General features: G+C 34.9%; 1 protein-coding gene across 4 annotated transcripts in view; it reads left to right on the top strand.

The window, feature by feature from the left end:
• Nucleotides 1-13,701, top strand: part of BTBD9 (BTB domain containing 9) — a 410,333-nt gene that overhangs the window by 28,263 nt on the left and 368,369 nt on the right. For 3 of the 4 annotated variants that reach the window (XM_072731483.1, XM_072731492.1, XM_072731484.1), the window contains exon 2: nt 10,410-10,621. In XM_072731483.1, coding sequence (XP_072587584.1) covers nt 10,437-10,621 — 185 coding nt within the window. In that variant the 5' untranslated portion in view covers nt 10,410-10,436. Of the gene's footprint in view, nt 1-9,247; nt 9,345-10,409; nt 10,622-13,701 lie in introns of all 4 variants that reach the window. The other variant, XM_072731482.1, reaches the window with a different exon arrangement.

Genomic DNA, 13,701 nt, shown 5'->3' with positions numbered 1-13,701 from the left:
GCATTAAGGATATGCAAAATGTGGAATTCATAAATCTACATTAGCATAGTACTAGAGTTTATAAAGGATTCTATTTTTAAAAAAATGTTAGCGGTATTTTAATATGTGTCTGAATAAATGATGTGTATGTGATGTTGCTATCTTCTAAATTTATTTATTTATTATTTTTTAAAAGATTTTATTTTTTTGAGAGAGCCAGCCTATGCATGGATGCACAAGTGGGAGAGGGGTAGAGGGAGAAGCAGACTTTCTGCTGGGCAGAGCCCAACACGGCTTGATCCCAGCACCCTGAGATCATGACCTGAGCCAAAGACAGACGCTTAACCAACTTAGCCACTCAGACACCCGTAAAATTTTAAAAAATATTTTTAATTTAAGTATAATTAACATACAGTATTAGTTTCAGGTATACAATTCGATGTTCTGCTAATAATTCTGGCGACTATGGAGCCTGTAAAACATTGTAAAGCTCCTGTTTCAGATATAAACATGCGTAAGTTAGAATTATTTTACGTCTTCAGGAAGATACATATTATCAGTGTACATTGAATTGGTTGTGCTTTTCATAGTTGTTTTTATACTTGCTTTTTTAAGTCTAAATTACTGTTCAGTTGTATCATCAGTTTAGTTTGTTACAGGTTTTTACTTCACCCCACAGTGTATATGGATGCATATTTGTATTAACAATAGTCTTGGTAAAAAAAAAAAAAACAAACAAAAAACCACACATTAGTCTTGGTCTGTAGTTTTTCAGTAACTAGAATTTAACAATGTTGCGACTAAAGTCTGAATTCTTCTTCCTATATCATTAAAGCTGATGTATACGTAATCTCCAAAAGTTGACTTGAAAAGGGACACTTCATTCTTATCACCCATGACATATTCTACCCACTCTGAATAGGGTATCTTTAAAAAGTTTGAGAACTGGTCAGGGGAGGTAGTTGATAGGACTCAAAGTGAGAATCGTTTCTGATTTCTCCCATGTCACTGTGGCATAGCTCTTCTACATTCAGGAGTTTGATAAACCTTGGTTTGGATCTGCTATTTACTGTTTGTGTCCTTGGACAAGTGCCTAATCTTGTCTGTGTCTCAATTTCCTATCTGTAAAGTAGGATAAAAAACAGTACCTTCCCAAACCAGTTATTTGAATATTAGATAAGATGTTGTGTGTAAAATGCTTAGGACTCTGCCTGGTTTATAGTCCTCTGTAGATAGCATTATTATTAGGTGAAAGGTCCTTTCTGTGTCCTCCTGCAAAATGGTTAATTTGCTACTAAATTGTAGTTTTGTTTTAAGCTTCTTTTTGAGTTAAAACATTCAACCAATATTTATTTATTCAATGCCTTTTATATGGAGGTTCATTGTTAATTATAGTGTATACTTCCAAGTTATCTTGATTATTTCAAACTTGAGGGTCATTTTTACTGCAATATACTTGACATATAACAGATTTAAAGTATATAACATGTTAATTTGGTACATTTATATAATGTAATATGATTGCCATTGTAGCCATAATTACCACCTTTATCATGTTACATAATTAGCATTTTTTTAAAGATCTTTTTGTTTATTTATTTATGAGAGACACAGAGAGGCAGAGACACAGGCAGAGGGAGAAGCAGGCTCCATGCAGGGAGCCTGACGTGGGACTTGATCCTGGGTCTCCAGGATCACACCCTGAGCGGAAGGCGGCACTAAACCACTGAGCCACCTGGGCTGCCCAGCATTTCTTTTTAGTGGTTGCAATAATTAAAATTTAATCTTCTGGCAAGTTTGATGATTATAATATAGTATTGTTGTCTGTATTCACTGTAGTATGCATTAGATCTGTAGGACTAACATTGGCAGGGGTCACCTTCTTATAAAATCTAATTACTAGGAGTGGAGTTCTCATAATGGCTATTTACTTGTCTCCTTATTTTGGCAATGTTACATTATCTTCTATCAGTGGTTTCCTCGAAGGAACTGTTTTTAGTCCACTTGTCATCTTGTGAGCAATAATTTAAAGTCAGATAATATTTAGAAAATTCACATAAGCAGACACAGGTAAACCTAATATGTCCTTGAACAAATGAGAACACTTCCTTGAGTCCTGCCTCTGTGGAATTCCCTAGACATTTATCTTACGACACAAGTGACTGTTTTTTGACATACAGATCATGAGAGGAGGCAGCATCCATCCACTTACTAAATATTGCTAAAGTTTAATTTCTCCCCTCATTTTTCTACATTAAAAATACATGTCAACAGAGTGTTAAGGTTTTCTCACCAAATTCTTATGGCTTGTATTGTAATCATTCTGGCATGCGAGCATCCAATTTTGGAGAACAAGTAGCTAACTGTTAGAATATTAACTTTTATTCTGATATAAGAGTGTAACATAATTTTCTGAGTTTCTGTTCATTTAATAATCTGTTCAGCATAGTTATAGCTTTATTTTTTTATTTTTTAAAGATTTTATTTACTTATTCATGAGAGAGAGAGAGAGAGAGAGAGAGAGAAAGAGGCAGAGACGCAGGCAGAGGGAGAAGCAGGCTCCACGCATGGAGCCCGATGCGGGACTTGATCCCGGGTCTCCAGGATCACGCCCTGGGCTGAAGGCGGCACTAAACCACTGAGCCACCGGGGCTTCCTAGTTATAGCTTTAGTATGGTACTTAGAGAAGATAACTGTATTTTGCTTTCTAAAAATCATAAAATTATGGCTTACTAGTTCTAGAATTGACATTGTAATCTAGTCCTAGCTTTCTCAGTAGACAGTGAGTTCTTCAAAGGTAGTAACTTTATCTTTTATTAATCTTTGTGTTGCTATCACTTAGCAGTGAGCCTGTATCACAGAAGACAGCTCAGTAAATCTTTTTTTTTTTCTCAACAAATCTTTTATCAGATGAATTGCATACAAATTTAGAAACCAGTTTGTCCCTTGACAAAGAAGTAGAAAATCAATGTGGTAATTGCCAAATGGAATCAAATAATCTTGTCAAATGTTTTTGTTATGATACAGTTATTTAAAAGTGTTCCAAGCTATGCATATCTATAAACATTTATTTACAAACATATAAAATCATAGAGTGACAAGAATTTGGAACGAAACTGGACATTATAAATCATTTCATCTTTCCCAGGGAAAGACATTTGGGGAATCCTGATACCAGAAAATGCCTGTGAACTACGGCCATGTTTTTCACTGTGGCCCTTTACTGCCCCCTTGACAGGACTCCTCTGCAAGGTTTCAAAGTAGACTTGCAGAACACAGGACCAAGGTTACACCTACCAGTGTGGTCAGTGCACACCTGTTTATTCAAACTTTTGGATGACAAGGGTAGAGTATATATCAAAAGAAGTGAAGTATCCTTCCCATGAGAAAGTAGAAAGTGATTTTTTGAGAGTGTTTAAGATGCAGACAAGATATCCTTTAATCTCCCCAGGCGATATTAATTTAAAGTTTAAGGAATACTACTTCAAATTACACACCACATGGGTACCAAGAGCAGAAAGAAATTGCTAAACCATATGCTTGTAAATGCCATAGCTTTCCTCAAGAGAAAGATCATTTATATTTTGCAATTAAAAAGCAGAAGGTCTTTTTACCCATAAAGGCCTTTCAGTCAGGATATAGGCAGGTCAGAGAAGGCTTCCCAGGGGAGATTTATACAGCATTCAAGGACTCATTGGCATCTCCCCCTGGTAGAACTTTGCTCTTTGTCTATTTCCTGATTACATACTGGAGAATGAACTTTAAAAAATGTGGAAAGCTCTCTTAAAGCAGGGTTTGTAAACAGTTCTGCCAGAAATGAGCTTTAAATAAGGAAATTGATATTTAGGTCAACTTGGTTTTTTCAAACTCCTTAAGAGGTACTTATAATATTACAGCATTATAAACTGCATATGGTAGTCTCGCTTTATTGATGGACATTGTTTATTTCGGTTAGAACAATGGGTATGGCTGTCTTATTGCATAGTAAATAGCCAACAACGCTCAGAATTTTAGTACTGTGGCTTTAGTCATTTTTTCTTGAAATGCATTTGAACCCGTGAAATTGACCCAACTGTGAAAGAGATAGTTTCTGTACCACCATCCTAGGTAAATAAATCCATATAGAGTCCCAGAACCCTCACCTAATGATACAATATGCTGTCATGAATGGTGCCATTTCCTGGTGGTGATACTCTTGCCCTCTCTTCCAGTAGGTCCCTTGTTCCTTCTGCCTTCCTATTCTCCTTCCTCCCACCTTGAAAGTATAGCTTGAGTGAATAGATTACTCTTGCCGGCTCCTGTGAACATCAGCAAATTTAGACTCAGGCTGTCAACAGGAGCAAATCTCAGAGCACTGTGTTTGCATGTGAAAAAAAATACGCCTTAAGTCTAGAAAATGTCATACTGAAAATCTCTAAGGTGAAGATCTTTTAGTTGGGATGTATCAGATAAGGGTGTCCTAGTAGGCCATGCTGCTGAGGTATCTGATATTCATTCCTGCCTTAGTGTAATGCCTGTCTTGATGTAATGAACTTTTTGTCCTTGTCTTCAAGTTGTTAATTAATTTTCATCTGCGGAGATAATATATAGTCCCTCTGCTTACTGTTCTTAGTCACTAAATCAGGTACTTCTGGTTGTGGCCAATTAAAACACTTGCTATCTCATACACAAACTAATTTATTTTGTAATTTTAGTGGCCAAGGTTATTAGAATATTTGTATAAAGTTCTATTATAAATAAAACGTGCTTACAAAATTTTAAACATTACAAAAATATGTAGTGCTATAGAAAATATTCCCACAACCTTGATCCATTGGGATAACCCTTGTTAACAGTTTGATGTTTGCTGTTTAAAAATGTATTTAACAAAATAACATTTTACTATAATACTGTTTTGCAGTTTTTCTATGCAACATTTTTTCCATGTTAATACATATTTTAGATTTTTTCAGTGTCAGTAATATCTAAATTTATTCTTTTTAAATCATTATATAATATTCCACTATATAGATTTGCCATTATTTATCCAGTTACCTTTAAATGAGCATTAAAGCTTTTTCCAGTTTTTTTACTGTTACAGAAAATATTGAGGTTGCTATCATTATATATTTTATTTTGTGTTCTTGTGTGAATATCCTGATTACTTTTTAAAAAATAGTTAGCCAACATCTTTTATTGAAAAAAATTCTAAAAAAATTTCCATATTTTCTCCCACTGAATTGAAATGCTTTAATATATATTATATATTATATATACTAATATATTTATACATATAAATATATATATGATATATAGTATTTGGGCTTATTTCTGAACTGATATGTTCCAATGATCTGTCTTTCTAATATGACATTGTTCTAATTGATTTAATTTATGATTTGCTTTCTCATCCACTAAGCTGGTCCCCCACTGTTCTTTTTTTTTTCCTACAATATATACCAAATTACGTATTTATTCTTCCAGATAAATTCCTTTATCCCCATTTAATTTTAAAACGCTGGTTTGATTGTGATTAGGATTACTTTTAATTCCTATATTAATTAGTACTGTGTTTTTCAACTTAAAACGCTTCTGGGTAAATATAAAAATCTCAATACTCATTCTCAATTTTTTTAAAAGATTTTTTTTATTTATTCATGAGAGAGAGAGAGGCAGAGACACAGGCAGAGGGAGAAGCAGGCTCCATGCAGGGAGCCCGACACAGGACTCGATCCCAGGTCTCCAGGATCAGGCCCTGGTTGAAGGTGGCGCTAAGCTGCTGAACCACGCCAGCTGCCCTCATTCTCAGTTTTTTATGTGTGCCCATTTGTCAAATTTTTAACTGTTACCCCTACCAAGAATGTTTTCTTGAATTTTGCAGTTTCAAAACATTTAAAGTACAATAAAATATTGAATATACTTTTTTTGTACACTGATTTAGGGATGATTGATCTCTTTAAACATTAGATCTTTTTGTGTCCAAACAATGTATATCTCTTCATTTATTTCTCTTAAATTCTTCAATGGACTTTGATAATTTCCTTTACCTTTTCCATGAGTTTATTCCTGTGCTTTGCAATTATAAATTGCAAATCTTTTTATTCATATTTTCTACCTGCTAGTTTTTGGGATGCAAGAGTACTATATATTTTCTTATAATAATATTATGAGATCACCTTAGTGAACCTCCCTTATTTTCTCATATTTTTTCAGTTGATTCTCATGGATTTTTCAAATGGGCAATGAGATTATCTGCAATTTTCCAAATGGGCAATGAGATTATCTGCAATAGTGATTATGTTGCCTCTTTGTTTTCTAATCCATTTATCTTAACTTGGTTCAATTAATTTCATTTTCTTTTGTTTTTGAAAAGTGTTAATAGTGATAAGAGCAGATATCCTTGTCTTATTTCTGAATTTCCTAGGAATGTTTCTGGTGTTTTATTATTAACCAAAAGCTTATATCTGATACAGTTAGGCTACATATGTATATACATGTAGTTATCAAGTTAAGGAAGTATTAGTATCCTAATAAAAGAAAATATCCTTTTATTCCTATTCACTTAGAAGTTTTTAAAAATAAACTTAGTAGTGATTGTTGAAAAGGATATTTTAGCTTTTATTGAGCTAATTTTATTATGATTTTAGGATTTTTTTCCACTCTGACCTTTTGATGACTTATTTTTCCTAATATTCATCTGTCCTTCTTGTAATTGACCCACTGTGTCATGAATCCTGCTTAATTCTGTTTTTCAATATTTTACATAGGATTTTTGTTATTTATGCTGGTTTTTGAGAGTGTGGGTATGGGCATCTTGCTGTCAGGGTTAAACTTGCTTCATAAGAAGCAGCAGAAAACTACTTCCCATATGCACAGGAATTGTTTAAATAACATTGGATTTATCCTTGAAATTTTGAAGAAACCCATCCCTAAAACTATTTGGTTCTGGCATAATAGGAGGTCAAGGGTCAGGAATACATTTGGGCAAGTAGGGTAGGCTATTTTCTTGATATTCCTCTCTCCAATCCAAACCAAAGATTAAATAAGTACATCAGATAGACTTTTAGGCTCCTTGTTTTCAGTGCTTTTGCTAACATTATTAGATCTTCTAGTTGAACTGTACAGAAAATGGCTAACTAACATAGGACTGAACTGCTATCTTTAGGAAGTCTGCTTATAAGGTTGGCCCTTCTCTGGCATCTAGATGGAAACTTAGATTTTAGAAGGGTTCTTGCCATCAATTGATAAAAGTGGCTCACTTAAGCAGTTTGTACACACAATATAGTTTATGTTGAACACTACTTTCCTTGTGGGAGTCTGAAATTTGAATACATGCCAGACAGCGGCTACTTATTGGAATAGTACGCATTATAAATACCCAGGGCAGTGAGTCTCTAACAGGTAGTTCCACTGGGAGAGGACCTGTGGCAGCTTATGTCTGGTTCTCAGACTTTGCCTCATGTACTTTTTCAAAAACTTTGCTAATTTTGCTTTCTGTTCTTTGGCTGTAAAAAATCACAGTCATGAGTATAATCATATGCTGAGTCGTGAGAGTTCATTTCATATGTCAGGCCAAAACAGTGATATTAAAAGACAGTGGCAGAGTTATAAAATATAACTTTAAAAAGAATCTATAACCATATCATTACAGATGTGGAAACAATCTCATGTAAGTTAGAAAATTTGTCAAGGATCACATATGTTGACAGTGGCAGAATAAGTTTTAAAGCTTAAGAAACAAGTCAATAAGCAGTTTACTTCAATGAACTTTAACATTTTTTCCCAATTTTATTTGTCACATTTAAATTGGAAGTTTAAAAAAATTAACTTTGTAGATGTGTGTTTCTAAAATATGCTTCTTAAAATGCAATTAGGTAGACCCAAACTATTAATTACTTCGCGCTTAAGTCAGGGCATTGGGCAAAAATATTTTCAAATGTTTTGTTTATAAGATGTAACATTGGTGATTTCGTTGGCACTATTTACATCTTTGCAGTAAGATTCAAAATGGAATCAAATTCTCCGTGAATTTTCTCAGTGGATATTTTGGGTATTTTTGTGCACCCGAGTAAGGTATGTGACCCTACAACAAGAGAGTCTAAACCAGAGGCTCCTTTTCAGCCTGCTGGTTAGAATCACTTCAGGAGAGTGATTACATATTTCTGGCCAACTAAATCATAGTTTCTGATGTGGGGTGGAAGCATCTTTTTCTCCCCCTTTGTTAAAGCTCCCATACAATTCCAATGTGTGTAAGCTCATTGACAGTCAGTGGTCTAATTAAAATTATTTTATATGCAAATAAAAATTTTATTTAATCCATAGTAAGTGGCTCTTTTCTATACCTGGAATATTCACTTTATGTCTTCAGTTGGAAAAGCATGATTAAAATGTAAATTCAGCAAAATGAAGTTGTATGTATTAAGAGGTACAGATCTGGAGAACCTATTAAGGTAGATATTTCTAAATGTAGTATTGATGTTTATTATGTATCAGTTGAAGACTTATAAATTTACCTTTGAGCTAGTTAACCAAAAATCAATAATTTCTTACCAAGAATCATTTCATCTCACCTATGACCTGGATAAAATTTTAAGTGAATATTATGCCAGAGAATATATTCACTGGGTATATGCATTGCATTTGTTGAGGCAAGGAAAGAGTCTATTTTGTTGAGAGCCATACACCATCAGTGAAATATGGCATGGTGATGTGAGAGTTCAGGTTGAAGAGGAGTGAGGTTTTGAAATCAGGTACCAGTAGATTTTGGAGTTTCGTGACTGACACAGAAAATGACCATGTTATTTTGAACATCAAGTGGGTAACACATCCAGAAAACAAAAACCAGAAACAGTCTGATCCTTTATCTAGAGTATAGCCAGTCTTGATCATATGTTAGAGCAGAGTTTGGCAAACTACAGTTAAATCTGCCCCTTTTCAGTAAATAGTTTTATTGGAACATAGCCATGGGCTCATTCATTTACTTATTGTCTATGGCTGTTTTTGGCTCCAGTGTTTTATACAGAGACCATATTGCCTGTAAAGCCTAAAATATTTACTGTCTGACCCTTTGCAGAAAGTTTGCCAACTCCTATATTAGACTGTTGTATCATACATTAAACAATCAAATCATGCATGTTAAGGCTTTCAAATGGAGTTTGTACTTGAAGAAGAGGGATTTGCTTGGCAATTAGGGGGGTATGCTGGATCCTTTTGATGCTCCTACTGTGGAGGGCCGGAGCTTGTCCACTTACCTTGCCTGACTCTACCTCCATGTTCCTCTATGTCACAGTCCTTGCTGTTGCTCTCTGTTGGGGGTAGAGGAAGTAACTGGAGTAGCAAGTAACTGGAGATCCTGGACCGTGAGGATTTTTCACTGCAGTTTCTGGGTATAAAGACCACTTTTTGTATACCTTGCTAATAATGGATCTAGATATGGAAGTTTAAAAATGAAGAGTAGTTTAACCTTTGCTCCTGGTCCAAGTGGAGAGTTGAGGAAGGTGTGAAGATCTGGTGAAGAAGGCACATCTGTCTCAATTGCCCCTAGTCTCTGGTGCAGTAGAGGGGTAGCTGTCAGCTACATCTTCACCTGGGGCACCTGAATGCTGAAGGCTCTTACTTATTTATTTACCCTTGGAAAACCGGTACCTGCAAATATTAGAGAGATTGAAGAATATAAGCACATTTAGCTTTCAAGGGACATAACTCCCCTTTCTAACATATGACTGTTAATCAAGTTTTAGCCTTTTGGCTCCTAGTTACATCTGTAGAAAAGCACTGCCTACAAAAGTAAGGAAGTGCCTGTAAATGAGATTAAATGTAACAATGTTCTGGTAAGCATAGGCAACCTCCTATCAGAGCTGCAAGTTTGTACTAGAAGTTACAGTCTTGAGAAAAATATTTTTTTTTTGAAGAGGGTTAAGATTTCATTAATAAATGTCAGGCTATTTCTATGATTCTAGAAGATTATTAATTTTTTTAAATAAAATATTTAAGATATTTTCAGACCAAAACCTCTGAAGGTATTTGGAATCTGATGATTTAGTTTATTCTGCTTATGATTTAGGTCTAGATCTATGTCCAAATGACTCTCCTTTTGGGTACAGTTAGTTATACCCAACTTCATTAAATAGATATGTGCTACAAAAGGAGTTCTGGTTGTTGATTTTTTTTTTTTTCACAGTTCTAGAATATGATGGCCCCAAGTGCTGTTTCTTGGCATTTTTGTTTTCCTAGTGTGATAAAACACTGAAGGTAGCACTGTAGTTCATGGAGTCAGGCTGAATTGCTTCCCAGAATAAATTGGTTGATAGAAATACCAGTAATGATGAAATCTCTCTCATGTGATTTGTTTGAAAGTACTTTAAATTCTTACTTAGCTATGTTTATGGTATGTGATTTTCTAAGTGTACTGCCCTCCCCTGACTAATTCTTATTCCTTCTTTATATAATAGATCAACGACTATCACCTATTCTACAAGATGAGCAACAGCCACCCTCTTCGCCCCTTTACTGCAGTGGGGGAAATTGACCATGTGCACATTTTGTCTGAACATATTGGTGCCTTGCTGATTGGGGAGGAGTATGGTGACGTCACATTTGTTGTGGAAAAGAAACGTTTTCCTGCCCACAGGGTAATTTTAGCAGCGAGGTGCCAGTATTTTCGGTAAGTGTATACTTTTGAAGATTCAAGTAACTTGTGGAAAACACTGGTATTTTCTCCTCTATGAAGAATATGTAACAAAGCATAATGAAACTTGCAAACTTTGAATTCAACTTCTATAAGAATTCCATCTTTGTAGACTTTTTGTTAGTTTAAAAAACAACAAAACAACACCTTTTCCTTCAGGAGCCATCTGAGAACCAGAGGTAAGAAGGCTTCCCATACTCCACTGTCCCTCATCAACCCTTTTTCAGAGTCTCAAGCATATCTCTCAGGCTGAGTCTTTGTGGACCTCATCTGCTTCTCACAGCTGATGACTGATGGAATTTAAGCTGATTTACTGGCTGTTAGGCTTCCTGTCGCTAATGAACATGTATACCTGTTAGTTTCAGACCACTGAGGCCCAGGACTTGTAGGTAACCCAATGCCATCTGAGATGGCAGTTTGGCAACCCCAAATTAAAGGAAATTTAAGTATTTGCTGAAACTTCATTTTAGTTACATAGAAGTAAAACTAAGTAAACTAAGTAAAACTATGTACTAATGTAAAAAAGAAAAATCCCACTTATATGCAGCTATTGTTTGTCATTCAAATCTTTAACTTCCAGGGTTATGAAACCCTGGTTATTAAACTAATCTCTAATTACTCTACATTTTACCCAATATTTGTATAAAGGGAATCATCACTGAATTATTGACTGAATGATAACTTATCCTTGATAAATCCATAGAGTCTGTATCCACAAAATCATGGATTGACCTGGGAAACTCATATCTAAAAACTGAGATGCCAGTGGCTTAGAGAAAATTTCACTTACCTTCTAGTGAAAACTACAGTATGATTTTCACAACCAGAATTAAGCAAGTCAATAAAAGAATATCTGGAGTCACATACATTGTCTAGTGGGTTTAATTCTCTTGGAAATATTTACTATTCAGCTAGAACTCTTTTAGTACATTTTAAACATTTTTAGGACATCTCATCTTGTACATATAAAATGCCACTGTAGATGAAGCCAGGAGCTTTGGAAAGAGAGGTGTCTTTTAAGAGTGCTCAGTGATACTTTCCTATGTCCCTTGATAGTGGCCAGCTTGACTCACGCAGCTGGCCTTGATCTGGTCGTTATCAGTTACCTGCCTTTGTCCTCTGCACACTTTTCCTTTTGTGTTTTCCTTTTATTACTTTTGCTCCACTCAGTATTGTTAAAGTGTTTTAGAGACCATTCCTTATCAAGTCAGAACTTTTCAACCTTATGTTTAATATTTGTTAATATTATATATCTTCGCTCCTCCAAAAATAATTCAATACAACTGTGTGTGGATATCTTTTAGATGATCAGTGTATTCTTAAAAGAAACTCACCTGCTTTTAGAAATTGGAAGATCATATTGAGTGAATGGACTATACGCCCTTCACTTACTGAATTTGTTCTTGGTGTCTCTGTAGATATCGAGCATTTATAATATATGATGGCTCACAAGGCTCATGTCGGAGTCATTGGTAATACTGTCTTAGATTCTCATTGCTGGCACTGTCCATATTGCAAAGGAAAATTAGGAGAAGCTTCTCTCATTGTTGTCTTAGAGCCTGTCAGTTCCCAGATAAGGACAACTAACTGTATAGAGGGAATTTTTCACAATTTGGGGGTTCATATTTAGTGTTCCAAGGGAGCCTCATCAAAACTACTTTTAAAGCATTGAGAATTTACATGAGTACCAAGGACCACACTGCAGGAGTAGTAAATCTTGGCGAGATCTTTCTAGAAAAGTATTTTTTAATCTAGTAATTTTAGAGCCATGTTCTCTGGATTAATGAAAACCTTCAAGAGTGTTTTGGGGCACAGTATAACCCAGTGAAGAAATATGCTCAGAATATCCATGGATCTCTTCTTGGATGGTTTCTACTATTTCCCTGAGGCAAGCAGAAATGCTAAGGCCTGGAGGAGAGTGGGGAGGAATTCCAATAGGTATGGAGGGAATCCTTGAAATGCTAGTCCTACTATGACAATCTTAGAAGCAGGGGGAATCTCTTTTTTCCCCCTTATTCTCTTGTTTTCACTTTTACACATTTTCTTTCTGCCTTTTATGCTTCCTTTTCTGTACCCCTCCCTTGTCCTCTTTTCTTTCCTGATGGAATAGAGGCTTATTAATTGGTTCATATTATTCCTTTGACAGTAATAAAGGTAGAAATTCAAATTCATTACCTGGCTGGATTGTCTAGTTTTCATTTTTTAGATGATCAGTTAAGCAATAATAGGATTCTTTTTTAATCTGAAAAATTACTGAAAAGACAGGGGAAAAAAAAAGTCAAATCACCCATAATCCCATCCCCAATTTTATATTTAATTTATAAAGTAACAAATGGCAGTCCTTCCCTCCCAGCCCTCTAATCACATTTCCCAGAGACAACCTCTGTTAACAGTATAAGATGAATTTCCCCCAATTTTTCTCAATGTAAATAGATATATCTGTATATACTTATGTAGGTACACATATAAGTACATGGTATATACTTTTTCCCATGCAACACATACAGGTCTGCAACTTGACTAATATACTATATCCTGGTTATCTTTCTAAGACTGTATATTTTGAGCTACTTAATCTCTGTAATGGCTGCACAGAAGTGTATCTCACAGTTTCTTAACTATGTTTCTGTTGATGGACATTTAAGATTTTCATTCAGTGTTTCCATTTTTTCACTCTATATTCTTATACATGTATCTTTACTTTGCTGTGTATCTTTACTTTGCTGTATTTTTTCTCTAGAATTGAGTCCTGACAGTGAGATTACTGAGTTGAAGGACATGCCCATTTTAGATTTGAATAGAAATTACTTAAATTACTTTGCCTAAAGGGGTGCCTATTTATAGACTCAAAGCAGTGCATGGGAGAACCTGTTATTTCATTGCTTTTGCAGCACTGAATAGTTAACAGGATTTTTAATTTCTGCCAGTCTGACAGGGGAGAATGGCACCTGATTGTGTGTAATTGTTTTTATCTGATTATGTTTTTTCCTACAGAGTTTTACTTTTTAAACAGCCTTATTGACCTTTAATATGTTTATATGGATTTTGCAAGAGCT

This window comes from Vulpes vulpes, chromosome 1 (genome assembly GCF_048418805.1).
Source record: "Vulpes vulpes isolate BD-2025 chromosome 1, VulVul3, whole genome shotgun sequence".
NCBI lineage: Eukaryota > Metazoa > Chordata > Mammalia > Carnivora > Canidae > Vulpes > Vulpes vulpes.
This window is presented reverse-complemented; position numbering and strand designations above follow the sequence as displayed.